The following is a 21,945-nucleotide window of genomic DNA, read 5'->3' on the forward strand; positions in this document are numbered from 1 at the left end:
ACTTATCTACAAAATAGAAATAGAGTTACAGATGTAGAAAAAAAACTTATGGTTACCAGAGGGTAAGAGCGGGGGGAGGAATAAATTGGAAGACTGGGATTGACATATACACACTACTATATATAAAATAGAACTAATAAGGACCTACCGTATAGCACAGGGAACTCTACTCAGTACTTTGTAATGACCTATACGGGAAAAGAATCTAAAAAAGAGTGGATATGTGATATATGTATAACAAATTCACTTTGCTGTACACCTGAAACTAAAACAACATTGTAAATCAGCTATATTCCAATAAAAAATTTTTTAAAGTCCACTTTCAAAAAAACCCCACATATTTCACTAGGTTGTTGTAATGATTAAATAAGGTAGTATTTGTAAAGCAATTAGAATAGTGGCTTGAACACGGTCAATACCATAAAAGTTTGTCATTATTATCATTATGATTGTATGTGGTCTTCACTGTTATTCCTGTTTTACAGATGAGGAAAAGGATGTTAAGCAACTCACCCACGATCATGGAATGAGTTAGCGATAGACCTGAACCGGAACCTGGGGCTCTGCCGTCCTGTCCAGTGGTTTTTCCACTCCTAGCACTGCCTCCCACCTTAACTAAATACAAGCAGAGGGGTTGTTGCTGGCCTTGGGATGTCTGTGTAAGAAAAGGCGGGGCCAGGCATAATTCACATTCTTTCTTTCTGAGACTAAAAGAGGGATCTGTAGAGGAGGAATTTCAGCAACTTCTGAGAAGCATGTGAAACATTCTACAACAATTCAGTCCAGTTCCATTTCATGAACTTTTACTAGCATGTGAATTTATCTTTCCGATCTACTTCTCTTTCCTTCCATCCCAGACTCAGCATCCCATCCCAATCCCCATCCCCATCCCCATCACCCGTCCTTGGATAGCTACAGGAACTTCCTACCTGGCATCCCTCCTTCAACCCATTCTCCTAACTAGAGCCGAAGACATTTTTTAAACATAAGCCTGCTCAGGTTAGTTCCTGATTAAAATGTTTCAATGGCTCCCAATGGCTCTAAGGACTGGGACTAAACCTTTTCATAGGGCCTACAAGACTGGTCCAGATCTGGGCCTTCCTTTCATTTCCTGTCTCATAGTTCAAGTCCTGGGCTCCTGTCAGATTGAACTTTCTTCAGTTCCTCAAAATGGAGCTCTGGTATTGCACACACAATCCCCTCTCTCTTAACTGTCTTAGTCTGGCCAAGTCCTACTCATCCTTTAAGCTTCAGCCTAGAACCCAGCTCTTCTGGGAAGCCTTTTTGCATTTTTCACTCCACTTTTTGCCCCACTGCACCCCTGATAGAATTTGTCATGCAGTATCGAAACTGCTGTGCCCTTGCCTATATGTCTCATTGGAATCTGGGCTCCCTGAGAGCAATCGCCATGTCCCTTTGATTCAGTGTTACATCTGGCATCTACCACAGGGGCTGAAGTGAGAGTTACTTACACACTGAAGATAAGTACAGACATTAGTTGAAACTGAGGAAAGGGAGGCTATTCCAAAAGGGGAACTTGTAGGTAGAGAAAATAACATCATTAAGGGCAGAAACATTAGGAACATTCCCAGAAATGGTGAAAGAGACTGGTTAGAGGGTCAAGATGTGGAGGAGACAGTGGCATCACTGTGGGAAGAGAGAGTTAAGAAAGAGGGTCCAGGATGAGGGAGAAGAGGGGATTACAGCAGGAGAGAGGGGATTATTGATGGAGTTAGCTTCCAGGGTACGTGGACGTGGATTAGGGTTACCAACTACCCTGGTTTACCTGGGGCTGTCCCCGTTTAAAAACTGAAAGTCCTGCACCCTTGGAAAACCCTTAGTCCAGGTAAACCTGGGCTGGTCACCTTACGGTGGAATCAAGATTACAAGAGGAGCCAGTTTTGGACAAGGGCTACCTCCCCCTGAGTTATGAGGGAAGGTAGAGAAGCAGAGAAAGCCAGGATTAAATAAAGTGTATGCGCTTTACTACCCCGGCTCTCCTTGACCTTTTCCTGCTTTGTTCTCTCTGGTCCCACCGGCTGCTCACTTGGAGTACCACCCACCGATAGGGGGAGGAGCGAAACAAACAAAGATGGGTTCCCCTCTAGCTCTCCCAGGCGAGCTCTCTATGGCGCCTGTCAGCCTAGCCGGGCGGAGGGGCGGGGTTCCATCACATGACCTGGGTCCCCTGCGCCGGCGCAGGGTGGGTGGCAGTGTAGCCGCTGCCGGGCTCCGTAGCCTGCGCCGCTTCGCCTCCTGGGCACTTGAGGCGGCCGCCCGGCGGTCCTGCGGCTCTCCCTCCTGCCGCTGCGGGCCGCGGGGCCAAGGCCATGTCCCGGAAGCAGGCGGCGAAGAGCCGGCCGGGCAGCGGCAGCCGGAAAGCCGAGGCTGAGCGCAAGCGGGACGAGCGGGCGGCGCGTCGGGCCCTGGCCAAGGAGCGGCGGAACCGGCCGGAGCCCGGCGGCGGCGGCGGCTGCGAGGAGGAGTTCGTCAGCTTCGCCAATCAGCTGCAGGCCCTGGGGCTGAAGCTGCGGGAGGTGCCGGGGGACGGGTGAGGCGGGCCCGGGAGCGCGGGGGGCGGCGCCGGGGGACCCGCCGGGCTTGGCGACCGTCGCCGATTCTCGCCCATCCATTCATCGGGCGGCCCCGAGCGCCAGCTGCGAGCCAGCCGTTTCCTAATGCAGGGGGTCCGGCGGCGAGCGAGGCGGCCAGGCCCCTCCCCTCGAGACGCTCGAGTAATCCCCCAGTTGCCCTAATCGTGGCAAAGGCTCCAAGCAAACTGTAAAGGGGTCCTGAGAGAGAATACTGGAGCAGGTCTCCTTTAGATCGGTGCTCAGGAAGGCCCCCCTGGAAGGTGACATTTAAGCTGAGACCTGAACGAATGAGATGGAGCCAGTCAGCCGAAGAGCAGGACCGCACGGAGAGCGGTCGTAATGACCATCAGACGAATAGAAAGAGGCGTAAGCCCCACTTGGTATAACGCTTGGCCTCCTTTGAGTCCTTACTGTTGGATATTGCCCTCCTTTTACGCTTGGGAAATTAGGTCTGTGAGGGCCTGTTGTTTACTGAGCTGAAGGCAGCTTCTCTAATTCTTACTTATATGGGCTTCAGTTTCTCTGTAAGCAATGGCGCTTACCCAAGTTTGCTTGGGGTTTAGACTGGAATCTGTGTACAGCTTTTTTAGGGAACACGGGATAAACGGGGTGGGAGGGAGGGAATGGGCGAAGGGAAGGAAAAATGGCCTCAGGAAGGGGCATATGGATCCAGGAGCATGGAGGGAAGAAGAAAAAGGGTAGGGGAGAGGGCAGGAGATCAGTTAGCATCCCCATTGCAGGGGTAGGTAAAAGCGAGTCTGGATGCCAGAGTGTGGCACTCTTGAAGAGATAGTATTAATAACAGCCTGGTTGTTTTTGTTCCTTCATTTGGGCATTTTTGTTGAATGAATGAATGAATATCATAGAGGGAGGCCAACTAGACCCTCAGCAGGGCCCCTCAAAGAGGCATTTTCTTAGTGGAGTCGCTACAGTTAAAAGCTTGCTTTGCTGGGTCTTGCCTTTAGCCTAGTACCTTGATTTTTGTCAAATACAGTTAATAAATATTCAGGGCCTTATTTATCCTAAGCAAACTCACAAGCACAAGACGTTGCTCTATAAACCGAAATACCAGTTGAGTACTTTACGGTGGGATTGGGCTGGGGTCTGCTTCTTCCTTGAAAATGACTGGTTTGCTTGTGTCTGCTGTACTGGGCATGGGCTTCCCACTGGCAGTGTATCCAGGAAACTGAAGTACTCAACAGAAGATTGCTTATGAGCAGGAATTGCAGCACAGAGATGCTGGGAACACATTGATGACTAAGATAATGTCCAAGCTTAGAAAGAGAGAGACATAACAGCAGGTCTCAAACATTTTGGTCTTAGGATCCCTTTACACTCTTAAAAATTACTGAGAACTCCAAAGAGCTTTTGTTTATGTGGGTTATAGGTATCAATATTTACTATATTAGAAAGTAAAATAAAAATTAAAAACATAATACACAAACACACATTATATTAACTTTCAGAGTGATAACATCGAATATCATATATCAGGTAGCCTCTGGAAAACTCCACGGTACACTTGTGAGAGAATGAGAGTGAAAAAGATAAATGACATCTTAGTTTTGGGCTCATGGATACCCTGAAAGGTTCTCAGAGATACCCTCCCTTCCCAAACTGGGCCACACTTTAAGAATAGATGATATAAATAATTAAAATGCAAGTTGATATATTCTTAACAGTGACCGATTATAGTGGTACTATTGAGAAGGAAGTTGCCAACACTCCCAGAAGTGGTCAGGGAAACCTTGTTCATTCATCGAATGTTCATCAAAACCTACCGTGTGCTAGATGCCTTTCAGAGGAGACTGGGTCATGAAGGACCAATAAAAATCCAATAAAAATATGCCAAGAGACCATTCCAGGCTGAGGAGTAATACATGTAAAGGCACAGGAGCACATTATTTTTGAGACATCTGCAAGTTGTTTAGGATGACAGGAGTATAGGGTACAAGGGTAGAAGTCAGTGGCAGTGAGGCTAGGCAGAGGCCAGCTTGACTGCAATGCTCATGTCTCTCACTTCTGACGTCCCTATTCTTTGGACAATGTTAGATAGATAAAATGATAATGATAATTTCTCCTTTGGGGGCTCCATGAAGCTAACCCCTTTCTGTTCACAAATTCTTCCCATGGGTGCCATGGACTGTTCAGCCCTCTTTAGTATTGTGGTACTTTTGGATATGGTGATGACAGGCTTTATCACTGTGCAGTGGATGGTGCTTCCTGTGTATGTTACAGGTTAGTGGGCATCAACAGATTCTTTTATTTGTTAACATTATTGAGTACTCTTGGTGAAATATAAAGTTATGGTAATAAAAAATAGTTGACAATCTCCACTCTTCTGTCTTTCCATTCTGGTCTGATTACAATATCGAGTAGCCTGAGATAGCATCTCACACTATATAGGCGTATTCATTGTTGGCAGTATGGTACTTGTAGCATTCTGGAACCTTCGGGTACTTGGGAAGACATTAGCTGGTGTTCTCTAAGGTAGCCTTTACGTGAAACGAATCAAGGTAGCATAGATTAATCAGGGAGCTACTTATGGATTTTTGTAATGCATCATGGCCCGCCTTCATATTTGTTGTGTTATCTGGAGGGTGGACATAAATTGGATTCAGTTTCAAAACAAGAAATATTTTAACCTTGGTGTTGTCCTTAAAAACATGATTGGATGTAGCATGAAAAGAATCGCTAATTGGATTAGGCAGTACGCTATTAACATGTCTCTGAACTATATCCAGTTGTATCTTCCTAAATGTAGCCTCAAAGTACATTGCTAATTAGTAGTGTTCCAATATTAAAGCGTTAAAGAATCACTAATTTTAGCCATTTGTCTCTGTCTCAGGTTGTTTTATTTTGAAAGTTTTACCTTATTTTTATAATCGTAGGATCTTAGTGCTAGAAGGGCGTTCGCACTTTGTCATCTTGTCTGATTATCCATTAGTACCTGCATCACCTGTACAGCAGCCTCATCTTTTGTGTCTGGCTCAGTGGTTTTCAACCTTGGTGGCACAATAGAATCACTTGGGGAACTTTGGAAGAAATACGGCGCCTGGGCACTCCCTTAGATCAGCCACACCAGAATCTCAGGCAGTGGGGCCTGGTTAGGGATAAGTTTTTAAAATGTCCACATGCGATTCTAATGTGCAGTATAATTGAGAACTGCTGATTTAGAGTCTAGATCCTAGACTAGTGTTTCTAACACTTTAACATACAACAGAATCACCTGGAGGGCTAGTTAAACCCCCAGAGGGAAGAGGTTGCTGGGCTCCCAACCCCAGAGTGTCTGACTCAGTAGGGCTGGGGTTGGGCTAGGGGCTCAGAATTTTCATTTTGAACAAGTTCTCAGGTGATCCTGATGTTGCTAGTCAGGGGTCACACTTTGAGAATCAGTGATTGAGACCAGCACTTCCTGATAGAAATAAGATGGGAACCACATATGTACAATAATTAAACATGTTTCTGTTAGCCACATTAAAAAGGTCAAATGAAACGAGTTTTTAAAATGATGTTCAAAAGTGTAAGTCTTTTACAGTTGCAGCACACCTCAGTCTGTATTAACCACATTTCAAGTGCTTAGTGATCACCTGTGGTTGCTGGTAACCATATTGTAGGCAATGCCTGAGGCTTGCCAATAGAAATGTACAAAATCCGTAGTCTGTGCAGTCTGTCTCTATAGACCTAAAATAAAATCACCTTTTATTTGTCAAAATCTATGTCTCTGTAGCTTCCTTGTTTTAGTTTAGTTTTACTGTACAAGGATAACGTCCCTTTCACCATGACGAATAGTTGGAGGCAGCTATCATGTCCCCCTGAGCTTTCTTTAGGCTAGAAGTCACTCGTTGTTTATGTTCCTCATATTATTTAGTTTAAAGCCACATCAACTCATCTGAACCTATCTTAAAATGTAGTAACTAGAATCATATACAGTACTTTAGCTGGGGTCTGACCTCAAAGGACAGAAGAAAATCTGACCCCCTCTCCCCCGACTTCTCTGCATACTTACTGCCATTACTGCAGCCTAAGAGCCCAGTCATTTTTTTAAAAATGTCTAACATTGCAGTATTGTCTCATGCTAAATTACTGACCACCCAAAACCCTTAATTAATGTAATTGGTTATTTTTGTGGACTCAAATGCAAGACTTTACATATATCCCTATAGTGCAGTGGTTCTGAAGTGGGCATGATTTTTCCCCCAAGGGAACATTTGACAATGGCTGGAGATATTTTTGGCTGTTACAACTGGCGGGAACGTGGTGGTAGTGCTGTTAACTGGCATCTAGTGGGTAGAGGCCAGGGATGCTCCTAAACATCTTCCAGTGCACAGGACAAAGGATTATTCCAGAATGCCAGCAGTGTGTGGGGGCGGTGAGAAGCCCTGCTGTAGTGTATTGGGTGAGGGTGTGGACTCCGGAAACAGCCGGGATCTCCTAGAGGCCCTTTGGGCACTGGCTGCACTGTTCTCATGAGGATCGTGAGTGCTCTTGCTGGGCTCCCTAAGGGAACCTAGGTTGTTTTGTAGAGTTTGTTCACATTGCATGTGCTACTATCTTGTAACTCTGTCAGAAAAGGAAGTGATTTGTCTATCTTGATTTTTCATTTTGACTACTTGTTTTTAGTGAGCTCAAGGAAAGTTTGGTAAATATAGAAAAGTATATCAAACTAAGTTTAACAAATAATCCTAATTCCACTCCCCAGGGATAACTGTTACTAACATTTTGGTGCCTGGGATTGAATCCTGGGTCCACCACCTACTGATTTTGTGACCTTGGGCAAGTTACCTTAGGGGGATAGTAATAGTGCCCATCTCATAGAGTTGTAAGGACTAAACACATTTAATACATATAAAGTGTTTGGAACAGTCCCTGGCACATTGTAAGAGCTGTTTAAGTGATGGTTTCAGTGCTTTTTCTTTGCGTACATTTGTATGTGTTTCTACATCTGTGTATATAGTATACAGATGAACATGCTTGCACTCATGCAGTATATACAGTTTGATACCTACTTTTTTGGCTTATGTGGAGAACATTTGCCTCTGTTGCTGAAAGTTCATGGAACGCATGTTATTTTCCGTAGAACACCATGAGTTTTGAGATATCAAATGTAAAGCAACTAAATATGTAATTTCGCACCAAATCATGCCTTCTTTTAAACTGGATTCAAGAATAAACTAGTGGTGGCAGATGTTAAAGTTTTAAGAAAAGTTTGAGAGAGAAGCTTAAAATTGAGAACATCTTATCCATTAGCTTACTTTATTCCTGTGGTTGGAAAAAGACCGCCATTGTTAGATTTTAGCAACAGACCCCTCATTCTAGTGTATAGAACTGTTATGTTCCAGTCCCTTCTAGAATGTTGCCCCAGATTGATGCAGGGTTTCTTGGATTCTAGTTTGTAGAATCTGTTCTCTAAATTCTCCCCTTCACCCCACCAAAACAAACAAACAAACAAACAAAAATATATATCTCCTTATATGTTTGAAGAGATTCCTACCTCTCTATAACTTGCTGTTGAAAACTCACTTTCCTGAGTTGAAAAACAGAAAACCTCCGTCACCTATACATTTAGGTTTGAAGTCCTTCCAGAAGTGTGATGAGTTTATATTTTGGAATTAGAATATCGTAGGTTTTCATTTGGAAGAGTAAACAGTTTGGTGTGAAAGTGGACAACTGTTTGGCTTCGGAATGGCTATTTCCTTAGTTTTGAAGATACCAGATTGTGTTTGTCTTGTTTCAGTCTCTGTGTATCTGGGCTCTGTGTTTGTGGTATAGTTTGGAATTTTAGAAGCCTTTAAGGAGTTTGAAAGTAAAGATAACTCTTACAATTTATTACCAGCATTTTAATTTTAGAAACAAAACAGAAAGAAAACTTGGAGAGTTTTCATTTGGCAGGAATAAGAACAGCATTGTGGCTCCTTGGGTGAGAGGTGATGAGCCCAGGAGGGAGAGTGTCCTTGTGAACCATGCCTGTGTGTTGTCCAGGTGCTCTTCTTCCCACAGCTTTCCCCACTGTGTCCTTAGGACTCAAACAGGATGTTCAGTTCAGTTGTTTCTACTGGGAGCTTGACAAATTGCTATCTTTTTGGTACTTGTTAGGTGAATAGCTGAGCAGCCATAGTGAAAGCGTTTCAGAAAAGAGGCAGTAGATGTGATTTATTATTTTGGAAGGGGATCTGGGAGTCATAGCCCTTAGGTGTGGAATGGCCTGTAGTGTCTGGACCCTGTCTTCAGGTGGTTAGTGTATCCCCAAACTTCACTTGTTGAAGCAGCGAAGGTACAGAGAAGTTCAGTATCTCTCCTGAGTCAGCCAGCTGGTAAGTGGGGAATAGGATTCTTATTTGATGCCTCTCAAAAAGGTAATGTGATTGAATATCTTCCCTAGTGCTCTCCCGTCTGGTATCTGGGAGGAACCTGGACAGTCAGAGTTGAGGCTTTATCTCTTTTCTGTGTGAAAGATTTCCATGGATGGCCTAGCATGAAGCATCATTGTTTTAGATGAACTAAGTTCATTTTTAGAAGGTCTTGACCAGCGTTTTGTTTTGATAGCAATTGCCTATTCAGAGCTCTTGGTGATCAGTTGGAGGGACACTCACGAAATCACCTCAAGCACCGACAAGAGACAGTGGACTACATGATAAAGCAGCGAGAAGATTTTGAACCCTTTGTAGAAGATGACATTCCTTTTGAGAAACATGGTAGGTTCACCGTGGGACACTGGATCCTCCAGGAGTAATGCATTGGGTAATTAAATCCATCAGCATCCCCTACCCTCCCAGCTAGGGGTTTGATTACATAAATTATGGCATTCATTTATTCAACAAGTATTTATTTGTCTGCTCCATAATAGGCAGCGTGCTAGGCAGTTGGGAATCATTAGGTTTAGATGTAGATGTCATTAATAAAAATGATGATGTTGGGAATTCCCTGGTGGTCCAACGGTTAGGGCTCCATGCTTTCACTGCCGAGGGTGCGGGTTCGATCCCTGGTTGGGGAACTAAGATCCCCCAAGCTGTGTGGTGTGGCCCCAATAACAAATAAATAAATAAGTAAAGTCTGAAAAAGAAAATGTTGATGTTAATTAACCTGAAAAGCTATTCGTGACTTCTTATTTAGTGGTGGGGAGGGAGGGGGGAAGCAGGTTATAAACTAGTGTGTATAGATTGATCCTATTTTTAAAAGGTGTATGCACACAGAAGTCTGGAAAGATACTAACATTTTATGGTTAATTCCTGGCTCCGTTTATTTTTCAGAAACCACTCACTCTTTCAACAACTTTTGTTAAGGGGAGATAATAATAGGACCTAATTTATAGGGGTTTTTGGTAAAGGTTAAATTAGTTAATACAATTAAAATAAGTTCTTAATAAGTGTCAGCCATCTGGGGATGATGGGACTATGAGTATTTAAATTATCTTCTGTAGATTTTTCTGATTTTTATTTTTATTTTTTTTTTTTATTTTTATTTTTTTTGCGGTATGCGGGCCTCTCACTGTTGTGGCCTCTCCCGTTGCGGAGCACAGGCTCCGGATGCGCAGGCCCAGCGGCCATGGCTCACGGGCCCAGCCGCTCCGCGGTATATGGGATCCTCCCAGACCGGGGCACGAACCCGTATCCCCTGCATCGGCAGGCGGACTCTCAACCACTGCGCCACCAGGGAGGCCCGATTTTTCTGATTTTTAAATCATCATGCATTACTTTTATAATCAGAAAAATCAATAAAGTCGTTTAAATTTTTCCCCCCAAACCCAAACACAACCTGGTTTCTTTGAGGCAAGTCAGTTAGTGACTTAAATTAGTTCCTTAATAGGCTCAAAGCTAGTAAGAAAATACTAGCTTTTAAGCTTTGATTTTTGACAGATATTTAGTGAGAATCTGCTCTGCTGGGTGCTGATATATTTATGTTTTACAAATAACATTTTCATTACAGGTCTCACAGTCTTGTCTGTCTCTTATCAGGAAAGAGAATCATTCTGCGTTTTAGAGCGCAAACTCTGGGAACCATGTCAGGAGAGGATGGGGAGAGAGACTGAGAAGGGAGATGAGTTAGAGAGCTCTGCACGTTGGCCAGATGAAAGCATAAGAGTGTCTCCACCAAGGCAGCTACTGGGGATGATGAGTGGCGTCCAGACCGGGACACAGTTTGGCAGTATAATTGACAGGACTGGGGAGGTGATGGGGGGAGGGGAGGGGTGGGGGAGACAAAGGAGATTCTGAAGTTTCTGCCTGGGGAAAGACCAAGTTGCTGTACTGTGAATAAGCTAGAGGGCAGCAGGAGGAAGACATTTGGGAGGGAAGCTATCTGTGATCCCAAAGCCTTTCTCTTTCCTCACTGGGAAAGAACTCATTCATTAGGCACAAGCAGCAAAAGAGAAACAGTAGCAAAACTCCTAGCGATTAGTTTATTCTAGTCATAGTCACGGAGTTCTGATGGTCCTCTTCCTGGGTCACTTTTTGTTTAGCAGACACCAGTTCATCAGATGGTCAGCAGTTTACAAATTAAATGTGGGTATATGGAGCAAGTTTGGGCGTTTAATGCCATATAAAATGAGTTGTGTCATTGATCCAATTAAAATATTTTAGGTGAAGAGAGTTTTTAGTTTGTGACTTGAAATTCCACTTTGAACATCTTCAGTGGTAGATTTGGGGTATGGCAGGACCCTAGGCGTATGGTGGGAAGGTGTTTTCATGAAATGTTGCTGTGCATGCCTGATGGTTGGTTGGTACTTTATAAGAGTTTGAGTATCATAGAAGTGGGAAGTGACTCTGACTGCCATAGCAGAAGGGAAAAGAAACCTAGAAGTCTGCACATTCTACTTGTGTGTCAGTTGAAGACTAGACTTGTTACATTTATCACTCTTATAGTTATGTTTTTAATGTCTACCTTGTTATACTGTGAGATTCTTGAGGGCAGGGACCGTGTCTTTTCCCCACTGTGGCAATGGCTGGCACGTGGTAGGCACTCATATTTGTTGACTGAATCATTGAATGGCTCACTTAACTCTTCAGGACCTGGTTACCCTTGCATCTGGCTGTGTCTTTAGGATTCTTTCTTTCCTTTAGACCGTGGCTTTGGAGAATCGGCATCATCTTTTCCCTAGCTAAACAGATACCCAGATCAGAAACCTGAATGTTCTAAATGGCTTCTCTCCCTCCCTCCTCATACCCAGTCATTCATTAAGCCTTGTCACTTTTACCTCAGTGTTTTTTTTCTCATTCTACTGTCTCATAGAATCAGGCCTCTTTGGCCATTTGCCTAGATTTCTTCAATACTCTTTGCCTCCTGACCCCTTCAGTTTGTTTTCCACATTGCAGCCAGAGTGGTGATCTAAATGGACATTGAATAGGTCTTCCCCTGTCTAACACCTGTTGGCAGCTCCCCGTTGACCTCAGGAAAGGACCAACTCTTTAGCCCTTTATGATCTGTGATTTTCTTCTTTCCCTACCCTCTTCTCTTGTCATTTCCCAGTATATTTTCTTGCTTCCCCACCCTGCCATCTCAGCATTCTGAGTCCCTGCCAATACTGTGTAGTCCACAAGCTCATCATGCTCTCTTTCTCACTTCTGCTTGGAACCTCATCCATTCCTCTTATGTCTGTCTGTCTTTTACCTGCCCTTTGGGAAGCAGCGTAGTTGTCTCAGCTGAGAAGCTTATCTGGTACACCTTACCTCCCCTCCCCACTGGTCCGACTGGCTTATGTTCCCCACCTGGAGTTAGCCAACCTGCAAGGTTTAAGGACACAGTCTTACACAAGACTTCCCTGACTTCTGACACCAGCTGCAAGTTTGTGGTTTCCCAGAACCACTCTCAGGTTTGATAATTTGCTAGAAAGACTCAGAGAACTCACTGAAGGCTGTTACACTCACAGTTGTAGTGTGTTACCAGGAAAGAATACAGATCAAAATTAGCCAAATGGTAGAATCTGGGAAGGTTACACATTATACAAAGAATATTGGCAACCAGGGACCCTCACCCAAACTTCAGTGTCCAGAATTTTTATTAGGGCTTCATTATGTAGATGTTATTGATTGATTGCCTAAGTGGTTCAACTCAGTCTCCAGCTCCCCAGTCCCCCAAGGTCTTTCTAATATCACATGGCCAGAGAGGTCCACCATGAGTCGCCTCATGCATAAACTTAGCATCAGCTGTCAGCTGAGGCTGAGGGGCCTACCGTGAATAACAAAGACACCCCTATCGCTTGGGAAATCCCAAGGGTTTAGGGGTTCTCTCCCAGGAGCAGGGGGTAAAGGCCAGAACTCTCTTTGGGTAAGGCCACGTTCTTTACTACATGTTTCTTTCTTAAAGCACCTACACATCAGCAGTGTCCATTTTCTTGTTGTTTGTTCCCCACTGGTTATAAACTCCTTGAGGGCAAACTGTGACAGGCTGTATAATGGAGTGGCCAGGAGCCAAGGTCTTGGAGTCAGGATGCCTGGGGTGAAGCTCAGCTCGGGCTCGTGACCTTGGACACCGTTGCAAACTACTCTGTGCCTTGGTTTCCTCATCTATAAGATAGTGTACATGATAATACCTTTTTTCAGGAGATTGTTTTGAGGATTAAAAGTGATTTGTGAGTTAGTGGGAATGTAAATTGTTACAGCCACTATGGAGAACAGTATGGAGGTTCCTTAAAAAACTAAAAATAGGGCTTCCCTTGTGGCGCAGTGGTTGAGAATCCGCCTGCCGACGCAGGGGACACGGGTTTGTGCCCCGGTCTGGGAAGATCCCACATGCCGAGGAGCGGCTGGGCCCGTGAGCCATGGCCGCTGAGCCTGCACGTCCGGAGCCTGTGCTCCACAACGGGAGAGGCCACAGCAGTGAGAGGCCCGCGTACCGCAAAAAAAACAAAAAAAAAAAACTAAAAATAGAACTACCATACGACCCAACAATCCCACTACTGGGCATATACCCTGAGGAAACCATAATTCAAAAAGAGTCATGTACCACAGTGTTCATTGCAGCTCTATTTACAATAGCCAGGACATGGAAGCCACATAAGTGTCCATCGACAGATGAATGGATAAAGAAGATGTGGCACATATATACAATGGAATATTACTCAGCCATAAAAAGAAACGAAATTGAGTTATTTGTAGTGAGGTGGATGGACCTAGAGTCTGTCATACAGAGTGAAGTAAGTTGGAAAGAGAAAAACAAAAGCCGCATGCTAACACATATGTATGGAATCTAAAAAAAAATGTCATGAAGAACCTAGGGGCAAGATGGGAATAAAGACACAGACCTACTAGAGAATGGACTTGAGGACATGGGGAGTGGGAAGGGTAAGCTGGGAAAAAGTGAGAGAGTGGTAGTGTATAAAGGAACATATATACACTACCAAATGTAAAATAGATAGCTAGTGGGAAGCAGTCGCATAGCACAGGGAGATCAGCTCTGTGCTTTGTGACCACCTAGGGAGGGTGGGAGGGAGGGAGACGCAAGAGGGAAGAGATGTGGGAACATACGTATATGTATAACTGAAACTAACACACCATTGTAGAGCAATTATACTCCAATAAAAACGTGAAAAAAAGTGACTTGTGAGAAGAAATTAATAAAATCTGAAAGAATATGAGACGTGAGTAAGCGGTGCTTGACACATAATAAGCATCATTACTGCAAACTGTTATGGTTATTGTCACATTTCCAATGTCTCTCATAGAGTTAGGCATTTAGGAAGCATTCAGAAAATATCTATTGAAGGAGTGAATAAATGAATCCTTTCTTTATGAGTGATTGGTACCCTTCTGAGTAGCAGTCTATGTACTGTTTAACCAGCTTCAATTCGTAGACTGACAAAGCTAATGGACTTTTTCAGGTATGTTCACCGTTTCTCATTATTTAGAACTAAATTATACCAAAGCATGTTTGCATTTGGATTTTTCTGTGGTAAAGACTTCATTTTTCTTTCTCTCTTTCCATGCAGTGGCCAGTTTGGCAAAGCCTGGAACATTTGCTGGCAATGATGCAATTGTAGCCTTCGCAAGAAATCATCAATTGAATGTGGTGATTCATCAACTTAATGCCCCTTTGTGGCAGGTAGGTCACCTATTCAGGAATTTATGTTAAGCTCTTGTTTATAAATTAGCTTTGGGGATGTCCTCAGATGATGGGACTTGACTTATGATATTGAACTATGCAGGGTAACTTGGACTGTGAGCCTAACCCAAGATGGGAAGCTTGTGGTGGCTTGGAATTAAACCCTGCATTACAAATGGAGTCAAGTATAATTCAAAAACCTTTAAAATGCCAGAAATGTTACTCAGCAGTCAGTTAATTGGGTAGTTTGGGGTGGAGAGCCTCCTGTGGAAATAACTTAGATAATTTTGTAAAAATATCTCAATGAGAATTTAAAGGATTTGCATACATATTCTAGTTTGAAATATACCTGTTCCATGTATATGTTTTTGTTTTTTAGATGGAGGAAAACAAAGACCAAATTCACTATAATAGCTGTTGCTAAAAAGAATTTCTGAACAACAAAATTTATTTCATGGCCTAGGGTGTCAAGCTCTATTTCTGTGCCCTGCCCGGCTATACATAGCGGTTCCAATGGTTTTTCTACAGCAAGTAAGATTTTACAACAAATGTTGCGTTTGTGCTGTGGGATGGCAGAGCACGCTGCTGCTGAGTCGCTTAGGCCTTCCTTCCCCTCCTTTACCTTTGGTATTCTATTCTAAAGTACCCTAGTCTCCCAAACAGTCCATCAAACCAAACATTCTGGAGTACGGAAGGTCAGAGGCCGGGGTGAAACTGTACACAGACTACCACCCGTTGCTCGTCCTCCTTGCACTCAGAGCGCTTTTCACTTTGTGGCTCAGCTCCTGGAGGCTGGTCAGGTGGTTCCTATCAGTCTTCCTCTCTCCCCTGCTCCACTACTCCCCCATTTCTAACTTTGTTTTTTTAATTAGAAAGTAAAACAATGATTATAGAACAATTTCAAAATTCAGAAAAGCCCATTGAAGGCAAATAAAAAAAGGCAAATAAAAATCACTAGGAGTCATCATACTCTCCCAGAGATAATGACTATTAACACTTTAGTATGTATCCCTGTTATTCACACACACTCTTAACTATAAAATCATTCATGTATGACTGGGAAGAGACTGTCACAGTGTCACACGTTTTAAGCAAGTCTACACACACATAGACACATCCATACGTGTATGTATACACACACTGTGTATCCCTATATATTATATTATTATCAAGGCAACTGGCCTTTTTTCCTCCTTGGTTTCCTGTACCACCTGCATATATATTTCTTTGTAAGTTGCTTATTCCTTTGCTTAGCCTTTGCTCATTAAAAATAAAGTCATTTATAGAGATATAATTTACATGTAGCAAAATTCACCATTCTCTGGTGTATAGTTCTATGTGTTTTGACAAACATAGTCATGTAAATACCACCACTATCAATATACAGTATATTTCCACCACCCCAAAAAGTTACCTCCTGCCCCTTTGCAGTCACTGGTCCCCTCCCCCCACTCCCAGATTCTTGTAACCACTAATCTGATTTGTCTCTTACAGTTTTTGCCTTTGCAGAATGTCATATAGATGGCAGTATATAGCTTTTTGTGTCTGGCATAATGTCCTTTTAACAAAAATTACACTACAGCAAAATAAATTAGATACTCCATAGGTTGGTAAGGACTTTACGTTACAGGGATACAGTGAGCAGGATGGGAAACAATATCTGTACATGCTGTTCTTTGGGGTAGTGTTGTCACGTGTACTGACACCGGGGAGAGCTATCGTGTTTTTCGTGAGCCTCTCTCTTTCTAAGGATGTCTTTGAGCCAAGAAGACTGGTTACCTCTCTCGTTGTCCCAATTTTTTGTCTTGAAATCTTTACTGCTTAGCAGAAGTCATCAAAATCATTGGAATATACAGCATAATGATCCTCTTCTTGAAGGAATATACCCAGGGCCAACTCAGTAACTGTAGGTTGCCTCTTCCTCCTTTGATAACCGTTTTTAAAGTTTCTTAATTATCTAAGTAGTTGTGGAAGATAATTCTGCATAACTAGATTTTTTTTTCAAATACGTTTATTTCTGTAGGGTCCTCTCGCTAAACATTCAGAGGATATGTTTTTAAAATAAATACATTTCCTGTATACTGGAATTGTCTACTAGGTTTTCCCCGTCTCTCCCCACCCCAGTGAAGCACCTTATAAAATTTGAGAATCGAAACCGAATTGGTTGCTACTGTCATGGGTAAGAGCTCTTACGTTAATAAGGAGGTTTATACTCACAACGTACATTTTTTTTTCTGGCTACAAATGAAATATATGCTTCTGTAAACAATATAGACACGTGTGACTTAGAAAATGAAAGTCCTCTGTGATCTCCCTCTCCATGAGCATCACAATTTGGTGACTGTTCCTCAAGTTATTTTTTCTTATTCATAATGCATATATAGTGTTATTATTATTTAAATATATAAGTGCTTTAGGGATTATGTCATTCAGAGATTCTGATCAACTAATTTCCTTTCCAGTAATCTTCCTGGGAGATGAATGGTGCTCTCTCTATTTTGCATGTGTCAAAACCATACCCTCTGCCCTTTGAGACCTAGATATTCTACCTGGAGAAAACTTGGCTCGATTCTGACTTCTAAACCTGTGTAGTTCCTGTTTGTTCCATGGTTTTGCTGTGCGTTTAGACCACAGATATTGTTTAAATTAATAATAGTATCTTACTGCCTGTGACTTTCAGCAAAAACAAGAAGGAGGTGCTGATATTTTGGGTAACAAGTAGACAGTTACTGGGCTTTCTAAAGGACAGATTCAGAATTACTGTAGAGTTTCTGTAGAGTTGGTGGTTTGGGGGGGATGCCCAGGCTCCACTTCGGGGCGTCTGTATTGCATGACTCCAGGGAGCACCATTCTGGTTGGATTGTGCTGCAGGGGCACCAGTCACACAAAACACCTTGTGAGTAGTGCCTCCAGGTTGTGCAGTGCAGTAGTACTGCCTGACTGTGTACAATTTTATTTTGAAATTGATACAAGTGGGATGTTTTGAGTTTGTTGTTAATGTTTCTCAGTATGTGTTTGATGAAAAATGCTATTTTTGTTTTAAGAACAGTGTGGATTTACTGTGAAGCTAGTGAAGCATAAGTGTCAGGTCCTTCCTTTTTATGGGCCCCCCTTCAAGGTCTTGGGAGGAGTCCTAGCAATTTTATACATGTACTTTGATATTCTTTTTCTCAAAGAGGGTCCCACATCGTTGGAGTTTCAAGCCCAACAAAGCTGCCTCTGCCCCTGGGCCTTCCCTCTTGGAAGGGACCTGTGCATTTGAGGGGCTGAGAGGTGCTAACACTCCTGAAACTGAAGCTCACTTAACTTCATGGTAAATCTGCCCGTGGCTTTTGAATATGCATTTTTGTATGGATTTCCATCCATACAGTTGCATATTAAAGCACAATGAATCATATATACATGAGCGGAAGAAAGATAATTCAGAAATTGCTTAGGACGTATCGCAGTCATATTCCCAATTCCTTCTATATAGAGCCTGTTGACTGGGCTTCCTGGGCAAGCAGGTGGCGTTTCTCTTCTGAAGTGGACACTGTGCAGATCTGCGCTGGCATCTCCCCTTCCTTTGCCCGCAGATTCGTGGTACGGATAAGAGCAACGTGCAGGAGTTACACATCGCGTACCGGTACGGAGAGCACTATGACAGCGTTCGGAGGGTCAATGACAACTCAGAAGCGCCCGCGCACCTCCAGACCGATGTGAGTGAAGCCTCCATTTTCTTCTCTGTTCTCAGCCCTGCAGGAACCAGGTCAAGAGCTGTGTGCCCTGGAGCTAAAAACCAGTGATGTTTTAATAGAAAGTTGCCTTTAAGAATCTCTGGGCTTGGGGCTTCCCTGGTGGCGCAGTGGTTGAGAGTCCGCCTGCCGATGCAGGGGACACGGGTTTGTGCCCTGGTCCGGGAGGATCCCACATGCCGCGGAGCGGCTGGGCCCGTGAGCCATGGCCGCTGAGCCTGTGCGTCCGGAGCCTGTTCTCGGCAACGGGAGAGGCCACAACAGTGAGAGGCCTGCATACCCGCCCCTCCCCCCAAAAAAGAATCTCTGGGCTTGATTTTTTTTTTTTAATTTTGTTAGTTCAGGTGAGAGCAGCAGATAAAATTATTGTTCTTTTGCTTTCCCTAACAGCTGACGGCTATGATTGCATGAATATAATTTATATAAACATTTAAAATAACTTGTATGTTTTAAAATTAATCCATGCTTTGTATGTAAAATTCGGAAACTATAGAAAAAGTAAAGAAGAAAATACAAAATGCACAGAATCAACAATTTTTGTTATTGTTTTCGTATTTGTATAGCTTTGTTTCCTGCTTTTTTGCCATTAACATTATTTCACAAGCCTTTCCTCACATTATTAGACACTTTCTTTGTAATTAAAAAAATAAAGTAAAAGTCACTCTCTCACCCTTGTTTACCTCTCTGGATGCAACCAATGTTATTAGCATATCATAAAATTACCTAGAGATATTTTACATATCAAGCAAATATGTGAGTATGTGCATGTATTTCACTTTTGCTGGAGTACATTCTTCCTATCCACAATTGTAGCATCCTCTATATACTGTTGTGCACCATGCTTTTCGAGTGGAACATATCTCGGAGTTTAATTCATAGCAGTACATACGGAACTTCCTAAATCTTTTTAAATGGTTCCATAGCATTCTAGTGTATGGATGCATTATAATGTGCTTGAACAGTCCCTTTGATGGACTTTTAGATGGCTTTCAAACTTTGCTTTTACAAACAACATGCAGTACCTTACATGTATATCTTTTCACACATGTGCGAGTGTACTTGTGGAATAAATTCCTAGAAGGTTCTTACTACATCAGAGGACGTGTGCATTTATAATTTTGGTAGCTATTGCCAAGTTGCCCTCTGTAGAAGTCTTAATCAGTTTACACTCCCACTTGCAATATGTGTCTCTTCTGCACCTTCGCCAGCACAATGTGTTATCAAGTTTTTAAATCTGTGTCACTGTTCGGGAAAAAATAGTTTTCTTAACATAGTTTTAATTTGTATTTTTCTTATTAATGAGCTTATGCATCTTTTCTTGTGTTTAAAACCTACTTTTGTACTTTTTTGTGTGAACTGTATTCATGTTTTTTGTCCATTTTTTTCCTGTTCAGTTTTCTTAATGATTTTTAGGAGATCATTATGTATTAGGGAAATTAGCCTCTATTTGTGGTATGAGTTGCAAATTTTTCACAGTCTGTCATTTGTCTTTTTATTCTTTCCCATATTGTCTTTGCTCTGAAGGAATTTTAAATTTTTATGTGGCTAAATTTATCAAGTTTTCAAGACAACATATAAATGTCTTCTGGGTTTTGGATCATGATTAGGAAGCTCTTCCCACTCTGAGGTTAAAAAGAATTCTCCCATAGTTTACTTTAGTCCTTCTGTACTTTCATTTTTTAAAAGAAATTAGATCTTGTCTCTATTTGGGATTTATATTGATATACAGGTGTGAGGTATGGATCCAACTTTATATTTTTCCTTGTGGTTACCTAGTTGAACCCAAACTGTTTATTAATTACATGTCTTTTGTCCACTGATTTAAAATGCCGCTTTTTTCATATAATAAATTCCCATATGTAGTTGGGTCTATTTCTAGACATTGGTTCTATTCCACTGGTTTTACTCTCCATATGTTAATGTGTTCATTGTTTTAGTTAAGAAATAGTGTATTTTAAAATCTAGTAGAACTCTTTGCTCATTGTTACTTTTCTTTTTTTTTGATTTCCTGTATATTCTTGCTTTTTTTGTTTTATATATGAGTGTTAGAATATGTTTGTCTAGTTAAAAAGAAGTCCTGTTGATAATTTGCTTTTATTGGATCTCATTAAATTAATAGATTAACAAGCAAAAATTGACATCTTTATGATGTTGAATCTTCCTAGCCAGAAACCTGATAAGCTTTTTATTTGTTTCGTTGACTTTCTGGCAATCTGAGGGAGCACTTTTTTCATATAGCTCTTCCCCATTTTTTACTGAGTTATTCTTAGATGTTTTATGTTTTCTGTTCCTGTTGTTAGGAAAGGATCTTTTTCCCCTTTATATTTGTATGTATGAGATTTGTTAACAAAATGTTAATTATGTACATACCCAGCTATGCTACAGAATTTTCTCACTTTTTAATTGAGGTAAAATTCACATAACAGAAAATTCACCATTTTAAAGTATATGATTCAGCGGCACTGAAAACACCTATAAAGCTGTGTAACCACTTCCTCCATCCAGTTCCAAAACATTTTCATCACCGCAAAGAAAACTTGGTGCCCATTAAGCAGTCATTCCCCATTCCTTTTCTATCCCAGCCACCACCAGGCTACTTTCTGTCTCTCTGGACTTACTTATCCTGGACATTTCTTATAAATGGAGTCACACACTATGTGACTTTTTTTTTTTTTTTTTTTTTTTTTTTTCTTTTTGCGGTATGCGGGCCTCTCACTGTTGTGGCCTCTCCCGTTGCGGAGCACAGGCTCCGGATGCGCAGGCCCAGCGGCCATGGCTCACGGGCCCAGCCGCTCCGCGGCATATGGGATCCTCCCAGACCGGGGCACGAACCCGTATCCCCTGCATCGGCAGGCGGACTCTCAACCACTGCGCCACCAGGGAGGCCCCTATGTGACTTTTTGTGTCTGGCTTTCCTTAGCATAATGTTTTCAAGGTTCATCCATGTCATAGCACTTATCAGTACTTCACTCTTTTCAAGGTTGAATAATATTCCATTGTATGATATACCACATTTTGTTTATCCTTTCATCTGTTGACGGGCATTTGGGTTGTTTCTACTCTTTGGCTGTTGTGAATAGTGCTGCTGTGAATATGTGTGTATAGTATTTGTTTGAGTACCTGTTCTCAACCTTCTGAATATACAGTTGACCTGTGAACAACACAGGGGTCAGGGGTGCCAATTATGTGCAGTTGAAAATCCGAGCATAACTTATAGTTGACTCTCTGTATCTGAGCTTCCGTATCTGCAGTTCTGCATCTTTGGATTCGACCAATCGTGAATTGTGTAGTACTGTAGTATTTACTACTGAAAAAAATCTGTATAAGTGGAACGTGTAGCCCAAATCCGCCAACTGTATATCTAGGAGTGAAATTGCTGGATCATATGGTAATTCTATCTTTAACTTTTTGAGAAACTGCCACACTGTTTTCCACAGTGCGTAGCCGCACCATTTTACATTCCGACCAGCAGCGTATCGAGGGATCTGCTTTCTCCACGTCCTCACCAGCACTTGTTATTTTTATTTCTTTTTAAAAGATACATGTACTTTAAAAGATTAGTGTATACATGTCAATCCCAA

The 21,945-nt window shown here is 42.3% G+C and overlaps 1 protein-coding gene across 4 annotated transcripts in view; it reads left to right on the forward strand.

Annotated features, from left to right (window-relative positions):
• Positions 1-2,087: 2,087 nt before the first annotated feature.
• Positions 2,088-21,945, forward strand: part of OTUD3 (OTU deubiquitinase 3) — a 28,205-nt gene continuing 8,347 nt past the window's right edge. Inside the window, exons 1-4 of one of the 4 annotated variants that reach the window (XM_082613549.1) lie at positions 2,088-2,551; positions 9,141-9,289; positions 14,518-14,630; positions 18,206-18,328. In XM_082613549.1, the coding sequence (XP_082469675.1) occupies positions 2,331-2,551; positions 9,141-9,289; positions 14,518-14,630; positions 18,206-18,328 (606 nt within the window). In that variant the 5' untranslated portion in view covers positions 2,088-2,330. The other 3 variants (XM_082613551.1, XM_082613550.1, XM_082613552.1) reach the window with 3 other exon arrangements.

This window comes from Mesoplodon mirus (genome assembly GCF_964341445.2).
Source record: "Mesoplodon mirus genome assembly, chromosome: 3".
Classification (NCBI taxonomy): domain Eukaryota; kingdom Metazoa; phylum Chordata; class Mammalia; order Artiodactyla; family Ziphiidae; genus Mesoplodon; species Mesoplodon mirus.